This window comes from Rattus norvegicus, chromosome 17 (genome assembly GCF_021556685.1).
Source record: "Rattus norvegicus strain SHRSP/BbbUtx chromosome 17, alternate assembly SHRSP_T2T, whole genome shotgun sequence".
Taxonomy (NCBI): Eukaryota; Metazoa; Chordata; class Mammalia; order Rodentia; family Muridae; genus Rattus; species Rattus norvegicus.
In genome coordinates this window covers 92,611,359-92,631,098 of record NC_141550.1, presented here as the reverse complement: position 1 = coordinate 92,631,098, position 19,740 = coordinate 92,611,359, and the positions used below count along the sequence as shown (strand labels likewise).

Below are 19,740 nucleotides of genomic sequence, written 5' to 3'. Positions count from 1 at the left end.
CTACAAAAATACAGTTACATACAATCAGCCTTAAGGGAACTAGCTCGGTGTATATGGGTGTTTGCTGGGCAAATATAGACATGAGTTTAAATCTCCATAAAAATCACATCTGACTACATATGTGCCTCTAAACTAAGCCTTGAGAGCAGCAGACAAAATATTGGTGCTGGCATGCCAACCTAGCTTCAAGTTCAGACACCATCTCAAAGGACTAAGCAGGACAATGATAGAGCAGGACACCTGAACTCCTCCTCTAGACTGTGCATGCGAACAAATGCTCACAACCAGGTGTACACACACACACACACACACACACACACACACACACACACACACAAACACACACACACACGCATAAAATATTCTTTGAAGAGTATTGAAGACAATGTTAACATAACTAAGGTAAAGAGAGGAGCCAATAAAACACCCGGTGTAGTCTCAGAGTGTCTCCTCAACACATCACATTGCAAAGACATCATGTCTGGATTCAGCCTCCTTTACCAAACTCACTCCAGAGAGCTGCTGCAATCCTCCAGCCACATGAGGATGCAACAAAAGGCACAGCCCACAAGTTAATGTCCTGGCTGACTGGCCTGTGGCATTTTGTTGTAACCCATGAGTCTCATGCAACAACCCCAAAGCCACACTGTCAGGCTCTCTCACTGAAGCTCAGGCTTGCTGGCAGCTCCTGCTGAGACTAGTTTTCTGTTCTTTGATATTTCATGAGTGATACTCTAATTCATGCTCGTCTATACCACACACAGAGGCTGCATGCAAAACTCCTACGTTAGGTTGACCTCCTGAGCTGTTCAATAAGTTGCAAAATAGTGTTATGACTGAACATCTCACAATCCTCTGAGTTTCCCTCAGATGATGATGTGAGTTTGGTAAGCTCAAACATATGATTTCCTTGTTCTTTTACCAATAAAATGAATTATAGTTATATCAGATGTCTTCATAATATGTACCCCAAACCAAAAGTATACAGAAGAGACAAATACCCACGTTTTACATAAATAACAATGCAGCCCACACCCGCGGATCCCGGCCCGCAGCAGCTCTCTGCTCCCAGACCCGGTGAGAGAGAGACCCAACCGCCTGGTCAGGTGGGCACTCCTGAGGCTGCAGAGCGGAAGAGACCACCAACACTGCTCACCCCTGCCCACATCCCTGGCCCAAGAGGAAACTGTATAAGGCCTCTGGGCTCCCGTGGGGGAGGGCCCAGGAGCGGCAGGACTTCTGCGCCTGAGACATCGCCGGAACCTGAAAGAAACAGACCGGATAAACAGTTCTCTGCACCCAAATCCCGTGGAAGGGAGAGCTAAACCTTCAGAGAGGCAGACAAGCCTGGGAAACCAGAAGAGACTGCTCCCTGCACACACATCTCGGACGCCAGAGGAAAAGCCAAAGACCATCTGGAACCCTGGTGCACTGAAGCTCCCGGAAGGGGCGGCACAGGTCTTCCTGGTTGCTGCCGCTGCAGAGAGCCCCTGGGCAGCACCCCATGAGCGAACCTGAGCCTCGGGACCACAGGTAAGACCAAATTTTCTGCTGCAAGAAAGCTGCCTGGTGAACTCAAGACACAGGCCCACAGGAACAGCTGAAGACCTGTAGAGAGGAAAAACTACACGCCGGAAAGCAGAACACACTGTCCCCATAACTGACTGAAAGAGAGGAAAACAGGTCTACAGCACTCCTGACACACAGGCTTATAGGTCAGTCTAGCCACTGTCAGAAATAGCAGAACAAAGTAACACTAGAGATAATCTGATGGCGAGAGGCAAGCGCAGGAACCCAAGCAACAGAAACCAAGACTGCATGCCATCATCGGAGCCCAATTCTCCCGCCAAAACAAACATGGAATATCCAAACACACCAGAAAAGCAAGATCTAGTTTCAAAATCATATTTGATCATGATGCTGGAGGACTTCAAGAAAGACATGAACACACTTAGGGAAACACAGGAAATCATTAATAAACAAGTAGAGGCCTACAGAGAGGAATGGCAAAAATCCCTGAAAGAATTCCAGGAAAACACAATCAAACAGATGAAGGAATTAAAAATGGAAATAGAAGCAATCAAGAAAGAACACATGGAAACAACCCTGGATATAGAAAACCAAAAGAAGAGACAAGGAGCTGTAGATACAAGCTTCACCAACAGAATACAAGAGATGGAAGAGAGAATCTCAGGAGCAGAAGATTCCATAGAAATCATTGACTCAACTGTCAAAGATAATGTCAAGCGGAAAAAGCTACTAGTCCAAAACATACAGGAAATCCAGGACTCAATGAGAAGATCAAACCTAAGGATAATAGGTATAGAAGAGAGTGAAGACTCCCAGCTCAAAGGACCAGTAAATATCTTCAACAAAATCATAGAAGAAAACTTCCCTAACCTAAAAAAAGAGATACCCATAGGCATACAAGAAGCCTACAGAACTCCAAATAGATTGGACCAGAAAAGAAACACCTCCCGTCACATAATTGTCAAAACACCAAACGCACAAAATAAAGAAAGAATATTAAAAGGAGTAAGGGAAAAAGGTCAAGTAACATATAAAGGGAGACCTACCAGAATCACACCAGACTTCTCGCCAGAAACTATGAAGGCCAGAAGATCCTGGACTGATGTCATACAGACCCTAAGAGAACACAAATGCCAGCCCAGGTTACTGTATCCAGCAAAACTCTCAATTAACATTGATGGAGAAACCAAGATATTCCATGACAAAACCAAATTTACACAATATCTTTCTACAAATCCAGCACTACAAAGGATAATAAATGGTAAAGCCCAACATAAGGAGGCAAGCTATACCCTAGAAGAAGCAAGAAACTAATCGTCTTGGCAACAAAACAAAGAGAATGAAAGCACACAAACATAACCTCACATCCAAATATGAATATAAAGGGAAACAATAATCACTATTCCTTAATATCTCTCAATATCAATGGCCTCAACTCCCCAATAAAAAGACATAGATTAACAAACTGGATACGCAACGAGGACCCTGCATTCTGCTGCCTACAGGAAACACACCTCAGAGACAAAGACAGACACTACCTCAGAGTGAAAGGCTGGAAAACAACTTTCCAAGCAAATGGTCAGAAGAAGCAAGCTGGAGTAGCCATTCTAATATCAAATAAAATCAATTTCCAACTAAAAGTCATCAAAAAAGATAAGGAAGGACACTTCATATTCATCAAAGGAAAAATCCACCAAGATGAACTCTCAATCCTAAATATCTATGCCCCAAATACAAGGGCACCTACATACGTAAAAGAAACCTTACTAAAGCTCAAAACACACATTGCACCTCACACAATAATAGTGGGAGATTTCAACACCCCACTCTCATCAATGGACAGATCATGGAAACAGAAATTAAACAGTGATGTAGACAGACTAAGAGAAGTCATGAGCCAAATGGACTTAACGGATATTTATAGAACATTCTATCCTAAAGCAAAAGGATATACCTTCTTCTCAGCTCCTCATGGTACTTTCTCCAAAATTGACCATATAATTGGTCAAAAAACGGGCCTCAACAGGTACAGAAAGATAGAAATAATCCCATGCGTGCTATCGGACCACCACGGCCTAAAACTGGTCTTCAATAACAATAAGGGAAGAATGCCCACATATACGTGGAAATTGAACAATGCTCTACTCAATGATAACCTGGTCAAGGAAGAAATAAAGAAAGAAATTAAAAACTTTTTAGAATTTAATGAAAATGAAGATACAACATACTCAAACTTATGGGACACAATGAAAGCTGTGCTAAGAGGAAAACTCATAGCGCTGAGTGCCTGCAGAAAGAAACAGGAAAGAGCATATGTCAGCAGCTTGACAGCACACCTAAAAGCTCTAGAACAAAAAGAAGCAAATACACCCAGGAGGAGTAGAAGGCAGGAAATAATCAAACTCAGAGCTGAAATCAACCAAGTAGAAACAAAAAGGACCATAGAAAGAATCAACAGGACCAAAAGTTGGTTCTTTGAGAAAATCAACAAGATAGATAAACCCTTAGCCAGACTAACGAGAGGACACAGAGAGTGCGTCCAAATTAACAAAATCAGAAATGAAAAGGGAGACATAACTACAGATTCAGAGGAAATTCAAAAAATCATCAGATCTTACTATAAAAACCTATATTCAACAAAATTTGAAAATCTTCAGGAAATGGACAATTTCCTAGACAGATACCAGGTATCAAAGTTAAATCAGGAACAGATAAACCAGTTAAACAACCCCATAACTCCTAAGGAAATAGAAGCAGTCATTAAAGGTCTCCCAACCAAAAAGAGCCCAGGTCCAGATGGGTTTAGTGCAGAATTCTATCAAACCTTCATAGAAGACCTCATACCAATATTATCCAAACTATTCCACAAAATTGAAACAGATGGAGCCCTACCGAATTCCTTCTACGAATCTACAATTACTCTTATACCTAAACCACACAAAGACACAACAAAGAAAGAGAACTTCAGACCAATTTCCCTTATGAATATCGACGCAAAAATACTCAATAAAATTCTGGCAAACCGAATTCAAGAGCACATCAAAACAATCATCCACCATGATCAAGTAGGCTTCATCCCAGGCATGCAGGGATGGTTTAATATACGGAAAACCATCAACGTGATCCATTATATAAACAAACTGAAAGAACAGAACCACATGATCATTTCATTAGATGCTGAGAAAGCATTTGACAAAATTCAACACCCCTTCATGATAAAAGTCCTGGAAAGAATAGGAATTCAAGGCCCATACCTAAACATAGTAAAAGCCATATACAGCAAACCAGTTGCTAACATTAAACTAAATGGAGAGAAACTTGAAGCAATCCCACTAAAATCAGGGACTAGACAAGGCTGCCCACTCTCTCCCTACTTATTCAATATAGTTCTTGAAGTTCTAGCCAGAGCAATCAGACAACAAAAGGAGATCAAAGGGATACAGATCGGAAAAGAAGAGGTCAAAATATCACTATTTGCAGATGATATGATAGTATATTTAAGTGATCCCAAAAGTTCCACCAGAGAACTACTAAAGCTGATAAACAACTTCAGCAAAGTGGCTGGGTATAAAATTAACTCAAATAAATCAGTTGCCTTCCTCTATACAAAAGAGAAACAAGCCGAGAAAGAAATTAGGGAAACGACACCCTTCATAATAGACCCAAATAATATAAAGTACCTCGGTGTGACTTTAACCAAGCAAGTAAAAGATCTGTACAATAAGAACTTCAAGACACTGAAGAAAGAAATTGAAGAAGACCTCAGAAGATGGAAAGATCTCCCATGCTCATGGATTGGCAGGATTAATATAGTAAAAATGGCCATTTTACCAAAAGCAATCTACAGATTCAATGCAATCCCCATCAAAATACCAATCCAATTCTTCAAAGAGTTAGACAGAACAATTTGCAAATTCATCTGGAATAACAAAAAACCCAGGATAGCTAAAGCTATCCTCAACAATAAAAGGACTTCAGGGGGAATCACTATCCCTGAACTCAAGCAGTATTACAGAGCAATAGTGATAAAAACTGCATGGTATTGGTACAGAGACAGACAGATAGACCAATGGAATAGAATTGAAGACACAGAAATGAACCCACACACCTATGGTCACTTGATTTTTGACAAAGGAGCCAAAACCATCCAATGGAAAAAAGATAGCATTTTCAGCAAATGGTGCTGGTTCAACTGGAGGGCAACATGTAGAAGAATGCAGATCGATCCATGCTTATCACCCTGTACAAAGCTTAAGTCGAAGTGGATCAAGGACCTCCACATCAAACCAGACACACTCAAACTAATAGAAGAAAAACTAGGGAAGCATCTGGAACACATGGGCACTGGAAAAAATTTCCTGAACAAAACACCAATGGCTTATGCTCTAAGATCAAGAATTGACAAATGGGATCTCATAAAACTGCAAACTTCTGTAAGGCAAAGGACACTGTGGTTAGGACAAAACGGCAACCAACAGATTGGGAAAAGATCTTTACCAACCCTACAACAGATAGAGGCCTTATATCCAAAATATACAAAGAACTCAAGAAGTTAGACCGCAGGGAAACAAATAACCCTATTAAAAAATGGGGTTCAGAGCTAAACAAAGAATTCACAGCTGAGGAATGCCGAATGGCTGAGAAACACCTAAAGAAATGTTCAACATCTTTAGTCATAAGTGAAATGCAAATCAAAACAACCCTGAGATTTCACCTCACACCAGTGCGATTGGCTAAGATCAAAAACTCAGGTGACAGCAGATGCTGGCGAGGTTGTGGAGAAAGAGGAACACTCCTCCATTGTTGGTGGGATTGCAGACTGGTAAAACCATTCTGGAAATCAGTCTGGAGGTTCCTCAGAAAATTGGACATTGAACTGCCTGAGGATCCAGCTATACCTCTCTTGGGCATATACCCAAAAGATGCCTCAACATATAAAAGAGACACGTGCTCCACTATGTTCATCGCAGCCTTATTTATAATAGCCAGAAAATGGAAAGAACCCAGATGCCCTTCAACAGAGGAATGGATACAGAAAATGTGGTACATCTACACAATGGAATACTACTCAGCTATCAAAAACAACGAGTTTATGAAATTCGTAGGCAAATGGTTGGAACTGGAAAATATCATCCTGAGTGAACTAACCCAATCACAGGAAGACATACATGGTATGCACTCATTGATAAGTGGCTATTAGCCCAAATGCTTGAATTACCCTAGATCCCTAGAACAAACGAAACTCAAGACGGATGATCAAAATGTGAATGCTTCACTCCTTCTTTAAATGAGGAAAAAGAATACCCTTGGCAGGGAAGGGAGAGGCAAAGATTAAAACAGAGACTGAAGGAAAACCCATTCAGAGCCTGTCCCACATTTGGCCCATACATATACAGCCACCCAATTGGACTAGATGGATGAAGCAAAGAAGTGCAGACCGACAGGAGCCGGATGTAGATCGCTCCTGAGAGACACAGCCAGAATACAGCAAATACAGAGGCGAATGCCAGCAGCAAACCACTGAACTGAGAATAGGTCCCCTATTGAAGGAATCAGAGAAAGAACTGGAAGAGCTTGAAGGGGCTCGAGACCCCAAAAGTACAACAATGCCAAGCAACCAGAGCTTCCAGGGACTAAGCCACTACCTAAAGACTATACATGGACTGACCCTGGACTCTGACCCCATAGGTAGCAATGAATATCCTAGTAAGAGCACCAGTGGAAGGGGAAGCCCTGGGTCCTGCTAAGACTGAACCCCCAGTGAACTAGTCTATGGGGGGAGGGCGGCAATGGTGGGAGGGTTGGGAGGGGAACACCCATAAGGAAGGGGAGGGGGGAGGGGGATGTTTGCCCGGAAACCGGGAAAGGGAATAACACTCGAAATGTATATAAGAAATACTCAAGTTAATAAAAAAAAAAAAAAAGAAAAAAAAACATTAAAAAAAAAAAAAAACAATGCAGATGCTTCTGAAAAGCCTGACTTTTAAGTAAGGACACCTTTACTATTGGTGACATTTTTTTTCAATTTTTGTGTTTATTAACTTGAGTATTTCTTATTTACATTTCGAGTGTTATTCCCTTTCCCAGTTTCCAGGCCAACAATCCCCTAACCCCTCTTCCTCCTCCCCTTCTTTATGGTTGTTCCCCTCCCCATCGTCCCCCCTTTGCCGCCTCCCCCCAACAATCACGTTCACTGTGGGTTCAGTCTTAGCAGGATATTGGTGAATTTTGAAAATGTTTTGAAAAGAAATATTTGAATATAACAAAAGATTCTTAATTTTTGTTTTCTACTATATTTCAAAATCACCATAGTACTTTAACTTTTATACTCTATCTTATTAAATATGATTGAATAAATTTTTTCATACTTTGTCCTTTTCATTGGAAGTTTTCTTTGAAGACCTACAAAAATATAATATACTTTCTGATGAATATTAAATTTGTAAAATAAAACAGAAAAATGTTTATTTCTCCTATTCATAAAATTTACCAGCTATTAGAAATAAAATAATTTTCTACAAAAGAAATATGCGGTAGACAAGAAGGGGAACATTAATATACAATGAATACCATGACTGCAATCATAAAAAGATTGAAATTAAGACTGGAACACAGCTCAGGTTGACAGAAGGCACTGCTTGTGCACAGGAGTTGAGTTCAGTGGCCAGAAGCCATGCTGTGTGTCTCACAACCAACTCTAACTCCAGATCTACAAACACGTAAAACCTGTGGCTTCCACCACCAACTCTAGTCATGTCTGCATACAACTACAAGCACAGACATGTACATGTTATTTAAAATAATGATGATAATATTAACATTTTTAAAAATAATATATTTTGTTCAAATATTAAAGGCATTAAGACAAGGGAAAATGTCCTTCCTCATTTGTTTGATACAAGCAAATACACTAACATTTCCATTGTCATTTCCAGTAAGAACTTGGAATGAGGTAGACACAAACTGTACCAGGATTTTAAATCCAGAAGTGTTCAAAACACAATACAGAGCTAAGATCACAAAAGGGGTCAAGGGAGCTCCACTGGCCCAAACCTGCTCAGGGAAGACATGAGCAGTTGCTTTAGCCTGGAAATGTTCACTAAATCTTCATTTATGTCTTCACAGTTTTGGTTGGTGTGTGGTTGAGAACTTTTGCTCTATTTATCAAATCTTGGCGAAGAAAATCTTGTTTTGTTTAACAAACCATGTGTGCCTCTGCCTTCGGGGTTGAGGATTCTAAGATGACTATTGATCAGTTATTTTCTCTATCATTTAGAAACTATCAATCCTAGCTTTCTGTCTGGTGAGAAACTGGATGAAGACTCTATGGGAAAAACATGGGAAAGTCTCACCCCTAGGGATGGTAGTCACAGTGCAGTTTGGTCAAAGTATGCCAGGGTCAGTGAGAAGTTAACATTTTGTTCTTATGTGAGTCCAAGAAAATGATCTACTTTTCTCAAGTGCAGATGGGATAGCTTCCACAAACCAACAGTTGTTACAGAATGTTAGGGTCTAAGTGAAAAAATGAACCATGTTATCCATTGACTAATATATGAATGTTTCTGTGTGCCCTTTAGCTTGTGTCATATTAAATGCAAGCTGGAGTAATTTGAGAAAAAACTGAATTGAGTTTAGGTAAGGTCATGGAACCTTTTAATTGATTGATGACATTGGGTATAAGGTCATGGCTCCACATAAGTACGTAACTGTATAATATTACAAACAATAAAGCAAACTAATACACTGTCCATAAACCAGTGTTGGATATCAGTTGTGAATCGCTTATTATAATTCATATGATACCACTCATTATTTTTAAAGTAGAAAGAGGCTTTATTGGGGTTTGGATATCTACTATCAAGAGAGGATCCTGTGCTTGAACATTGGTCTCTGGCATGTGACCCTGTTTTCTGAGGTTGTAGAAAATCTGAAAAACATAACCTAGCAGAAAGAAGTAGGTCATAGGAGATATAGGGACTGCTAACTGGGTGTAACCATCTTCCTCAAGTCTCTACTGCCTCACTGACCTTAATTCTTTCCTGTCTGGAGGACAGAAAATAAAGAAAACAAGTGGACTGTGCCCAACCCTCATTGGTCCATTTCAGCTCTGACCTCAAAAGGAACCATTGTGAGGTCATTTACTTCCTTAGTTACTGAAAACACATCCTGTCTGTACAGGGCATTAGCTGTTGGTTGGTGGCTGGGTTAGTTGGTTGGTTTGGTTGGTTTGGTTGGCTGGTTGATTGGATGGTTGGTTGGTTGGTTGGTTGGTTGGTTGGTTGGTTGGACAGCAATTGCATTTATTCAGTTAGCCACTGAACTTGGATATTCATGAATTGTTGAATCTGAACACAGTGAGTTTTCCTCTATATTCCTATGTCTCACTTTAGACTTGTTTGTTTTCTGTATTTAAACTAAGTCTCTGTTCCTGTATATTTTTGTTTGAATATTGAATAGGTGAATTTTTCTTTGTTGATTTGATTTATCACCCGATTTTGCATTGTCATATTTTACATGTATTTATTCCATGAACTAATTTTGAACAATAGTTTATGATAAGAAAACAGCACGAACAATCTCCTAATGGCATTTCCAGACATGTACATAAAGAACTTTGACCATATTCCCATGATCACACTTTCCCTGGCTAGTCCCTTTCAGGTTCCTCAGTTTTTCCCTTTTAGTTTGTTCCCTTTCTTTCCAAGTACTGGCCCAATTGTTCAAGTTCTCCTATTCAGAGGACTGGTAGGCTACATTGGGTGGTCTATTAAGAAAAGGCACCAACAGATCTCTGTGATCTAGCAGGAAGCCTCCCCCTAGCGGGTTAACTTGGGATCTTCCTTGCAGTGCAAACTCATGACCCTATGCAAGCTACAAGGCAATGCTTAGATCCTAATTTTTTGACGATAACTATGAAAGTAGGTAGATGAATAGAATTCAAGGACAGAATAGATATAAGTCTAAGAAGATCCAGTTTTATACTGCCAAGAAGAACTTTCCAAAGTGAGACATATGATACTATGACCCTTCATTTACCTGGGTCATTCTGTTGGCAGCTGTCATTCCATTGAATTGCTATCTTCTATCTTCAGGAGAACAAATGTGACTCTGAAGCTAGTGTGGTACCAGGCACAGGAGGTCGGGCCAATAATGAACTTGAAGCAAAGGAACAAGCATGGGCCTTTGAGTCTTGCTGGCAAAACAGCTTAAAGTACACGTCCAGGAAAAAAAGTGCATAGTGCTGGAATGGTCTGCCCAGCATTCCACTGGACTCACTCAAACAACATTTAGAGAAAGAGAGGGAATTTTATATTGACAATGTGCCTCTCCAAATTTCCAAACCTAGGCTTGAATAAAACTACTTCCACCATTCCTATAGTTTTTATCTGCTAGTGGAATGGGAGTGCAGAACAGAACCTTCATAGTCAAGCAACAAAGAGCCTTTCAGGATCCTTTTTGCTTTCCATGACATTGCTGAGGAAGGAGGGTTGTATTCCCTGGGACATTCAAAAATCCAACATCTGATTAGAGACCTAACAAGTAGGACTTTGAAGCCCATGGCTGGACCATACCTGTACCTCTGTTTCATTGTTTGAAGGTTTAGCTTGTTAGCATTGCTAGGAAATGCTTTGTGTGCAATGTGTACACATGTGGTGTTTCTACATGACTATGAACATTTCAAGAGGGAATGTCCTTCCTTGACCTCTGCTAAACTGCAGTCCATTTCCTTTGGCATCTGTCATGGAGTTGGTTCTTAGTGAGTCCTGTCAGATTCCTTTAATGTGTAAAACTGATGAGTTGTGGTGAGAGGGGATAGCAGCATACATTCAAACACATGCAAATGGCTCACAAAAGCCCTTGCACCTCTGTCATTAATGTCATAATCTCATGTGTAAGCCCAATGGGTCTAAAGTTACTTTCTAGAGCTTTGGGAACATAGATCAAGCAAAAATACATAGCAGCCACTTCTTTCTTTCATTTCGCATGTTTGTTTTTGTTCCATGACACAGACGCTCCTGGACCACAGGCTGGAATCATCATTTCCGAGTAGCCAAAGATTACTTGAAGTGATGATCTTCCTCCTCCACTTTCACAAATTTTATAATTAACATGGGCTCATCTTTATGAGACTATCCTGACTTTAACTTTGTCCTATGTCTGTCAGAGGACCCTGAGGAACTCTCATCACTCTGGGTCCAGGTAGCTTACCCAAGTCTAGATTTTTCTTATCTGACTGTTTTGTGCCAATTCCTACTTCAACTTTCAACCCCAATTCAACAGCAGTAAGATGTGGATACACAGGAAACTGCTACAGGGCACAACATGTCACCTGCACCAAAGATACACTGATCTCATACTTTTTCTTGACTTTACTTTCTCTGGGAATACATACACAGGGCCAGTTAGAATTAGAAAGCAGCCTTGGTACATAATTAATTTGTTGGGTACTTGTCCTTGCCTTGCTAACATCCTGATGCACAAGTAATCAACTTCTGTTGTTTTGAAGGTCAAACAGAAGGCATTTTGTTTGAGAGCAGAAGGACCCAGAGTTCCAGAACAAGGCACCATCTACTACATCAGTTGTTTATAGGTTCCTGGCTTAGGGGTGTTTACTTGATCATTTGGAACATATCAGCTCACTGTTTCTAGATCTTGAGGTTTGTTCAGAAGTCTCAAGCCTGAGGGCAGGCAATATGGGATTAATGGTGTCATATTCCTCTCAGCCCCCAAAATGGTAGTCTCATGCCCAGGGGTGCAATGAGTAATAGCATTTTGTCACAACAATCAAGGTAGTCAGGACTTACAATCCTTTAGCAACCACTTGTCGGAGTTCAAAAAGTAAATAGAATACATTGAATATGGACATGAATTATTACAAACTTATGAAGTCTGGGGTCCATGTGAAAAGCAAGACAATGTCCATCAACTTGCCATTGAATATCAGAATCCATTAAAAACTGGAGTGCCAAAGCTCTGGCGTCCATTGTCATTCTCAGGATTCCTTGTTTGATTATTAATGACAAAAGTGTCCTTGTTAAAGATGGAGTGTTAAGTGTTTGAACATTGTTCCCATTAGGTGGTGTAATTTGGGGTTAATTATGGTCCTTGGGCAGGGGTACAAGTAGGAAGAAATGGGTCACTGGGTAACACTGGGGACAGACTCTTGAGTCAAACCTGCCCTCTAGTGCTCCAATGACCAAGACTAGCCTTCCTGTCCATGGAGACAGAAGCAGAGGAGAAGCAATGGACCGTGCCTAGCCACAGTGTTGGCTGCTCTTTGCTCTAACCTCCCAAGGAACCCTGTGACAATGGATAGACACCTGTCTACTTACAGCTCTGATTGAGGTTGCATTCTGTCCTTACAGGTACAGAAGCTGTTGCTTGGCTGGAAAGAAATTAGAGTTTGAAGACACAGAAATTAGACTTGGACAGTCAGGAGCTGTTGGACCCTGACATAGTGAGTTTCTCCAACTTTGGACACTTCAACTTGCTCTTTTTGACTTTGGTTTCTGTATTTGCTGGCTTGAGTTATGCATTTACATTTCCATGTTTTTTATTATCTTCTATTTCACGTTTTATTAAATTATGTTTGCTATGTTAGAGTATTGTATTTTTTCACTTCATATGTATGACAGATTTGCATCCTCATATGCCTTGAGTACCATATCCCAGATGCATTCTGTGGAGGTCAGAAGAGGGAGTCAGGTTTTCTGGGTCTGGAGTTACAGGTGGTTGTGAGTCTCTCACACCATCCCTAAGATTGATACAATAACATATTCACATAGCATAACTCAGTTGTGTAAGAAAATACAATCTCTCTATACCTGTCTATAGTTCCACTTCCCCGAAATCTGATTCCGTTGCTAACCTGACAGCTCATACTAATAAAATTATATAGAAAGACTTGTATCACTATTTTAAGTGGTGTATACCACCTGTGAGTGTGCTGTATAGGTGTGCTTAGAGTCGAGAGGTGTAGTAACCTCTGGAGCTGGAGTTAGGGTAGCTGTGGGCACCTGTGTTCTGAGAACCATCTACAGGTCCTCTGCCTGAGTAGCCAAATTTGGGAACTCCAGACGCAGATCGCCATCCTGCACAGTATAGGTTTTCGGGGATCCGTTCTCTTTACACCTTCTCTTGAAGCTGATATTCTAGATGCCTCTACTCAAAGAGAATGCTGAGATCAGGAGAGAGGATGGTGAGCTTTTCCAATTTAGTGGCTTTTAGTGTCTAGGATTCTCTCAGTTTGCAGTTGGACCCTGACAACCGCCTCTATGTCATATTTTGCATCTGCTCCTTTGCAGTAGGTCCTTGTCCTTCCCTTCCCAATATGTAAAGTACATGTCTAGATTGTCTGATGTTTTTCTGAGCTTTTTTTCTCATCTCTTTAATGTAGGAATTTGAGCGTATCAACATGTTCTGGGGCCTGTTTTTAAATGTCTGTTTTATTTCTCATTGCAAGTTTGCTTCTAGCCATATAAAGGAGGGCCTGATCATGGAGCAGGACCCAGAGAGCCGAGACTCTATCGAGAACTTTACCACTGACTATAAGATCATAAGAACCCTGGGAAGGGGACGATTTTCAGTGGTAAAAATGGCCTATCACGTCCCAACCCTCACCTGTGTAGCTATAAAAGTTCTCAAGAACACCGAGAAGTGCTCCTCAGTGATGAGCAGGGAAGTTGACATTCTAAAGTCCCTGGGCCATCCTAATATCATCAAGGTGGTCGAAGTGGTCCAGACAAGAGAGGCCACCCACCTGGTCATGGAGCATGCCTCTCAGGGAGACCTACTGGACCGAATCCGGGAATGTGGATATTTAAAATCGTGGGAGGCCCGAAGAATGTTTAGACAGATATTAGAGGCAGTACAATTCTGCCATGACAATAATATTGTCCACCGAGACATAAAGGCCAACAACATTTTGATAGACGGAAGGTCGAATGCCAAGCTCTGTGATTTTGGCCTAGCTGCTAAAACACTTCCTGGGCAGAAGCTGATTGATTTCTGTGGCACGCTGCCATACTGTGCGCCAGAATTCTTTGAAGCTGAGGAATATGAGGGCCGCCCATTTGACGTATGGAGTGTAGGTGTCCTCCTCTTCTTCATGGTGACTGGGCACTTGCCTTTCCTAGGCAAGTCATTTGCAGAGGTGAGGAGACAAATCAGTTCAGCCAATTTCAGCATTCCGCCTCACGTTGCCAACGATATTTTCAATGTTATAGTGGAAATGCTGATGATAAATCCCAGCAGGAGGCCCAGCATCCAGCAAATTATGATGCGCCCCATGATCAAAGACAGCCAGGCCTACTCACCACCGACATCCATACAGACGTTCACAGGAACACCAAGCCCTAGCACCATCAAAGCCATGAGAGTCATGAGGCATACACCTGAGAAAAGCACTGAGTCTCTGATAGACCAAAATATCAACGAGGTGCTGGCAACATACTTGATTCAACAGCACAAGCCACTCAGGAAAGTCTGCACACACCACCAAGTGGAGTCAGGTCTAGAAGATCTTCACTCCTTCCCTCGTTTTCTTAAGAGAAAGGGACCTCTTCTCTCCTCCTTCACCTTGTCCTCACATTCATCCAATATTCGGGAGAAGGAGGATAGGAAGAATTCCAGGAAGGTTGTCAGAAGGCATGCTGTAGGCTACCAGCAAACAAGGACCAACACCCTCCAGCTCGATCTCCTGGACTGTCCTATAGCTGAAGAATTCAGGGATAACAGGCTGCAAATCAGGAAGACATTCTCAGACTCCAAGACTGTGTTGTCTTGTAGTCTAACTGAACATATCCAGTCACCTCGACTTCAATACACCTATTCCACTACAGCAGACAGGAATGTGTCCTCCTTCATACCGCCACATGATTTCTGTGCATCACTGCAGACACCTAAGGGGATAAGCCTTGCAGGCTGCTCTGGAGATACCTGGCAGAGAGAGACACTCGTGGACAAAAACACCTTCATCAAGGAAGAGGCCATGGTTCATGAAGATACCGTCACTAGTGGCCAGCCACAAGTTCCTTGCCCAGCTTCCCGTCGGGGATGGCGTCACCACTGGAAGGGGTTTAAAAAGACAATTAGTAGAAGCCTTCGAAACCTGTGCTGCTGTCTGCCACCACCATCAGAAAATCAAGTCTCCTGCAATAACTTGGCTCTCAGGAAGAGAGGAGAACATTGTGTCACCCACAGAACCAGGTGGGTGCATGTCCTCATTCATTTCATCCATATTCCCTCCTGTCCTTTGTGACAAATGAGGATGGTCCTTGAGGCACACAGAAACTTGACAAACTGTAACTTCAGAAAGATTAAGTCCATAGACACCCCTGAAGGGTGATCTGATGCTTTGTGAGTCATAAGGGGAATCAGAGACACTGATTAAAGCAGGATGAGAGGGAGGTGGGGGCATGCCCAAAAGGGGCAGAGAGTCCTAAGACAACCAGTGGGGTGCTATGACTCTTTATGGAAAGCACAGGAAGTTCTCTGTTTTTCAGACACCAAGAGCCTCTTTTCTGTCTTTTTCTTTTCAAGTCCTGAAGAACAGCAGCCTCAGCTCCCTGGCTTTTAAGCCAGTGGTGGGGGTTGGCCTGGCTGAAAATTATACAGTCTCAGAGGAGCCAGGCCAGACGTCCAGGTGCTGTGTGCTTGCAGGCCCCTTCTCCAGAGGAAGAGCTGTCCACACCACAGCAAGGTCTCTCCAGGTAAAGCCCCAGGCAGGAAGGCCTGCCTTTTCACTGTGTCTTGCTCAGAAGGGAGGGATGAAGTAGAACAGTGCCTAAAAGTGTCAGTGGATCAGTAGCCCTCTGCCCTCTCTTCTAGCAGAGGTAAACATCAGAGATTGTTCTGTGGGACTGTACTGTTCTTTGCTTCCTGTTTCTTGCAGAGAACATGGTCTTCATCATGAAGTAGACTTCTCAGAAAAGTCTCCCTAGTCAGCCCATCAGACCTGAGCTAAAATGGGTTCCCAGGTGGAATATGAGACCTCTATGTCTCCTCTGAAGGGAATTCTCCAGTCAAACTTTGACCAGACCCTCACCCATCCCCACTGCCCTGCAAATGATATCACAGTTTATATTGCTTAAGTCCTCACACCCAACTCAGGGTAAAGCTTACAAAACCCATACTGTGGAGTGACTCCCAAGGCAGCTGTGCCCTCGCTCTCACCAGTTCTGCCCTGTAATTACTCACCTCTCTCTGTTTGCTCCCTCAAGGCCAACTTTCAAATGTCTAACTGGATTCCTACCTGTGTCACAGCCTCCTCGAAGGAGGAGGGACAGGTGTTATGAGCAGAGTCAAAAGAATAACTTAATGATGGAGAAGCAAACTGGTGTGGCCCTAGCTCATGACAGCTTCAGGCCTCCACTGGAGTATGCATCCCACTGGATAAATCTACCCAGGCTGCTTCCATTAACCTGAGAATTTGCACACTGCTTTTTTATGCCCAGTTAAACAGCCTTGCAATTCCTTTGTGAGAGCTTCTGGGAAGCTTTCCCTGTCCCTCCTACTGTTACATTTGTTAAGATATCATCTCCTGTGTTCTTTTTAACTAGACTGTATCAACATCTTCCACAGCATGAGGTGTACAGAATACCATATGACTGACATGGAGGGTCCCTCTGACCCAGTGTCTCTCTTAATTTGTTCAAAGGACATCAAGGATCCTGGCATAGTAATCCTGCAGTGATATGTGCTGAGTTTAACAGCATGTCCCTATAGTACTCCACCATTGTGATCACATACATATTTCTCATGTGCTTTATCCCCTGAGCTACAGGAAATTCTCTTACGACAGACAATCGTTTCCTGTCTAATTTGAGTGGGAAAGCATATCATATTCCACTCTGGAGCAAGAAGAGCACTATATGAACTCGTGTATCTGAACCCACAATGCACAAGTTTGGGAAAGTTCATTAAAGGGGTTCTTTGCTGGCCTCTAGCACTGAACCAGGTTAGCTACTCAGACAAAACCAAGGAAAACCTCTCACAGACACTGGCCAGCCTAGGTTTTAAGAGTTGGCCTCACACCCTGATGATTCCTTGTCATCCATACCCTGATATGTAGAAGCCCTGGAGTCTATATCTCTGTCAGTGTGTCTGTCTTTACTTTTACATGAACTACTTCCATGCAGGTGGGTCTCAATGGATGTTTCTTATACTGGACTCCTAGAGAGCCATGTACCCCTCAGGATGGTCTTAAGTGGAAAACACAAAATAGAAACATCAAGTATAAAATCCCAATTGATGGAAATAGATTCACAAAATTAAAAACCAACAGATGAAAAACACTAACCACTCCAATAAAAATCCTTAATATATCACTCTTAATTCTAACAGACTCACAGGTGTATGCTAAGGGAACATATTCCATGTACAATAGACAGAAGAAATTGGTTCTTATTTTCTGATATGTTTATGTAAATTAAGCATACTTTCATTTTTTTTCTTCTTACATTTGTTTTGTTTTTTTTTTCCTATTTTGGAATAGTGTTGCTATGCTGGTTTTAGTGTTCACACAGTCAAACCTAAAATTCAGAGAGAATACCACTCGGGATAGAATGAAAGCCCAGGCTACCTTTGTCTTCCTCTTGATCTTGCTGCCTCTGTTCCTCCTTTAGTGTAATGCTATGCTGTGAACATTTCTGTTTTCATCAAGGTCTCTTAAATCCCAACAGGCCACCTTGTAGCTAAAGATTACCTTGAGCACGATCCTCTTCTTCCTGTCTCTAATTCTGCAATGTAGAAGTTTCAGTTCTGAGCCACTCTACCCTGTCAAGTAACACAACTTCAAGGCCAGTATAGGCAAGAGGAAGTACCAGGCTGAGTGCAATCCTGTCAGAAAAAGGACATTCTAAATATTTTTACCTGGCAGATCTGGTCTCTGCAGCTGGGGAGATGGATGTTGGGTAAAGTGTCACAGTGCAACAAAAGGACTCTGGAAATCAGACAAGGAAGAATCATGGTGTCATCTTAGGCCTTGAGCTTAACAGAGGCAGGTGTGGCAGACTGATGAGCTGAGATTACTGACATATTACTCTGTCTCAATATTGAGGTAAAAAAGCATTTGATGATTATTCCTGGCCTTCAGGTATGAGGACAAACAGACAGACACCAACACACAAACACACACACACACACACACACACACAAACACACACACACACAGAGAGAGAGAGAGACAGACAGACAGACAGAGAGACAAAGAGACAGAGAGACAGAGAGAGACAGAGAGAGAAAGGGAGAGAGAGAGAGAGGGGTAACTCTGAGGTAATGTATGTATCATGCACACATTAACTCTTTATAGATCTATCTAGACTTTTCCAACTATGGACTGTCTAAATTTTATAGTCATGTCTGTCTATTTCTTGGCCAGTGAACATAAACCTATGTCCCGTGGCAAAAAACCTACTAGGGTTTGCTAGTGATGAATATTTTTTCTTTCTCTTGTTTAACTCCAGTTTTCTTTATGCAGTCCAGGCAGCCAAGGACTTTTGATGATGCTGGACAATGGACTGGACACAATGAGTGGCCTGATGAGTGGACCGTTGGACCATTTGGGACTCACCTGGACTAAAATCCATGTATAACAAAAGGGTCTCCAACATCCTGCTCCTTCCACTAGGAGGGCAGATGAAAGGAAGATGCTCCGAGATATAGATTTATTGTGGCTTTTTTTTTCTCTGTGTTTTCTTTTGAGCTTGTAAGGTTTGCTTTTCATTCCTCTTATTTGTATATAATTTTGTTCATACATTTGTATTTATCTAATATTTTAATGTTTTAATTGAAGCAGTGACATCACCTCCCTCTTTTGTGCCTGCTCTCCAAACTCTCCCAGCTATCCTATATCAAACATTTCTCATGCCTCACTCTTAAGTTGATGGACTCCTTTACGTGATTAAATTTGTTATATATTTTTACATATCTTGTGTATCCAGAAATAAATATAAATATACCTGCAGAGCCCATATTTGTTGCTTGTGTATATATTTGTTCAAGACTGACTACTCTGTATTTGACAACATGGTAATTTGTATTTTTACCTTTTGATATTTTCTCTTCCCCATCTTAAAATTCTTTTTCTGGCTAATGGTTTCTTGCCACTTTTATTTAACCTAAATTATTTATTTTCTTCTTTTGCCTCCTTTCTATACTCCCCCATCTTTTATTCTACTACAACAAAGACCACTGCCTGTGGGAAGGAAT

At 41.6% G+C, this 19,740-nt stretch overlaps 1 protein-coding gene and 1 long non-coding RNA gene across 6 annotated transcripts in view; one reads left to right on the top strand and one right to left on the bottom strand.

The window, feature by feature from the left end:
- Window positions 1-19,740, bottom strand: part of LOC148000321 (uncharacterized) — a 76,480-nt gene that overhangs the window by 9,404 nt on the left and 47,336 nt on the right. The gene's annotated exons all lie outside the window — the stretch shown is intronic.
- Window positions 9,683-19,502, top strand: LOC148000323 (sperm motility kinase X-like). 2 transcript variants are annotated; one of them, XM_087591899.1, is made up of 5 exons: window positions 9,683-9,884; window positions 12,897-12,988; window positions 13,994-15,738; window positions 16,072-16,241; window positions 19,010-19,502. In XM_087591899.1, the coding sequence occupies exons 3-4, from the start codon at window positions 14,027-14,029 to the stop codon at window positions 16,106-16,108; spliced, it is 1,749 nt and encodes a 582-aa protein (XP_087448025.1). In that variant the 5' UTR covers window positions 9,683-9,884; window positions 12,897-12,988; window positions 13,994-14,026; the 3' UTR covers window positions 16,109-16,241; window positions 19,010-19,502. The 2 variants fall into 2 exon arrangements, with proteins under 2 accessions (XP_087448025.1, XP_087448024.1); XM_087591898.1 differs by lacking the exons at window positions 9,683-9,884; window positions 12,897-12,988 and having other exon boundaries at window positions 13,905-15,738.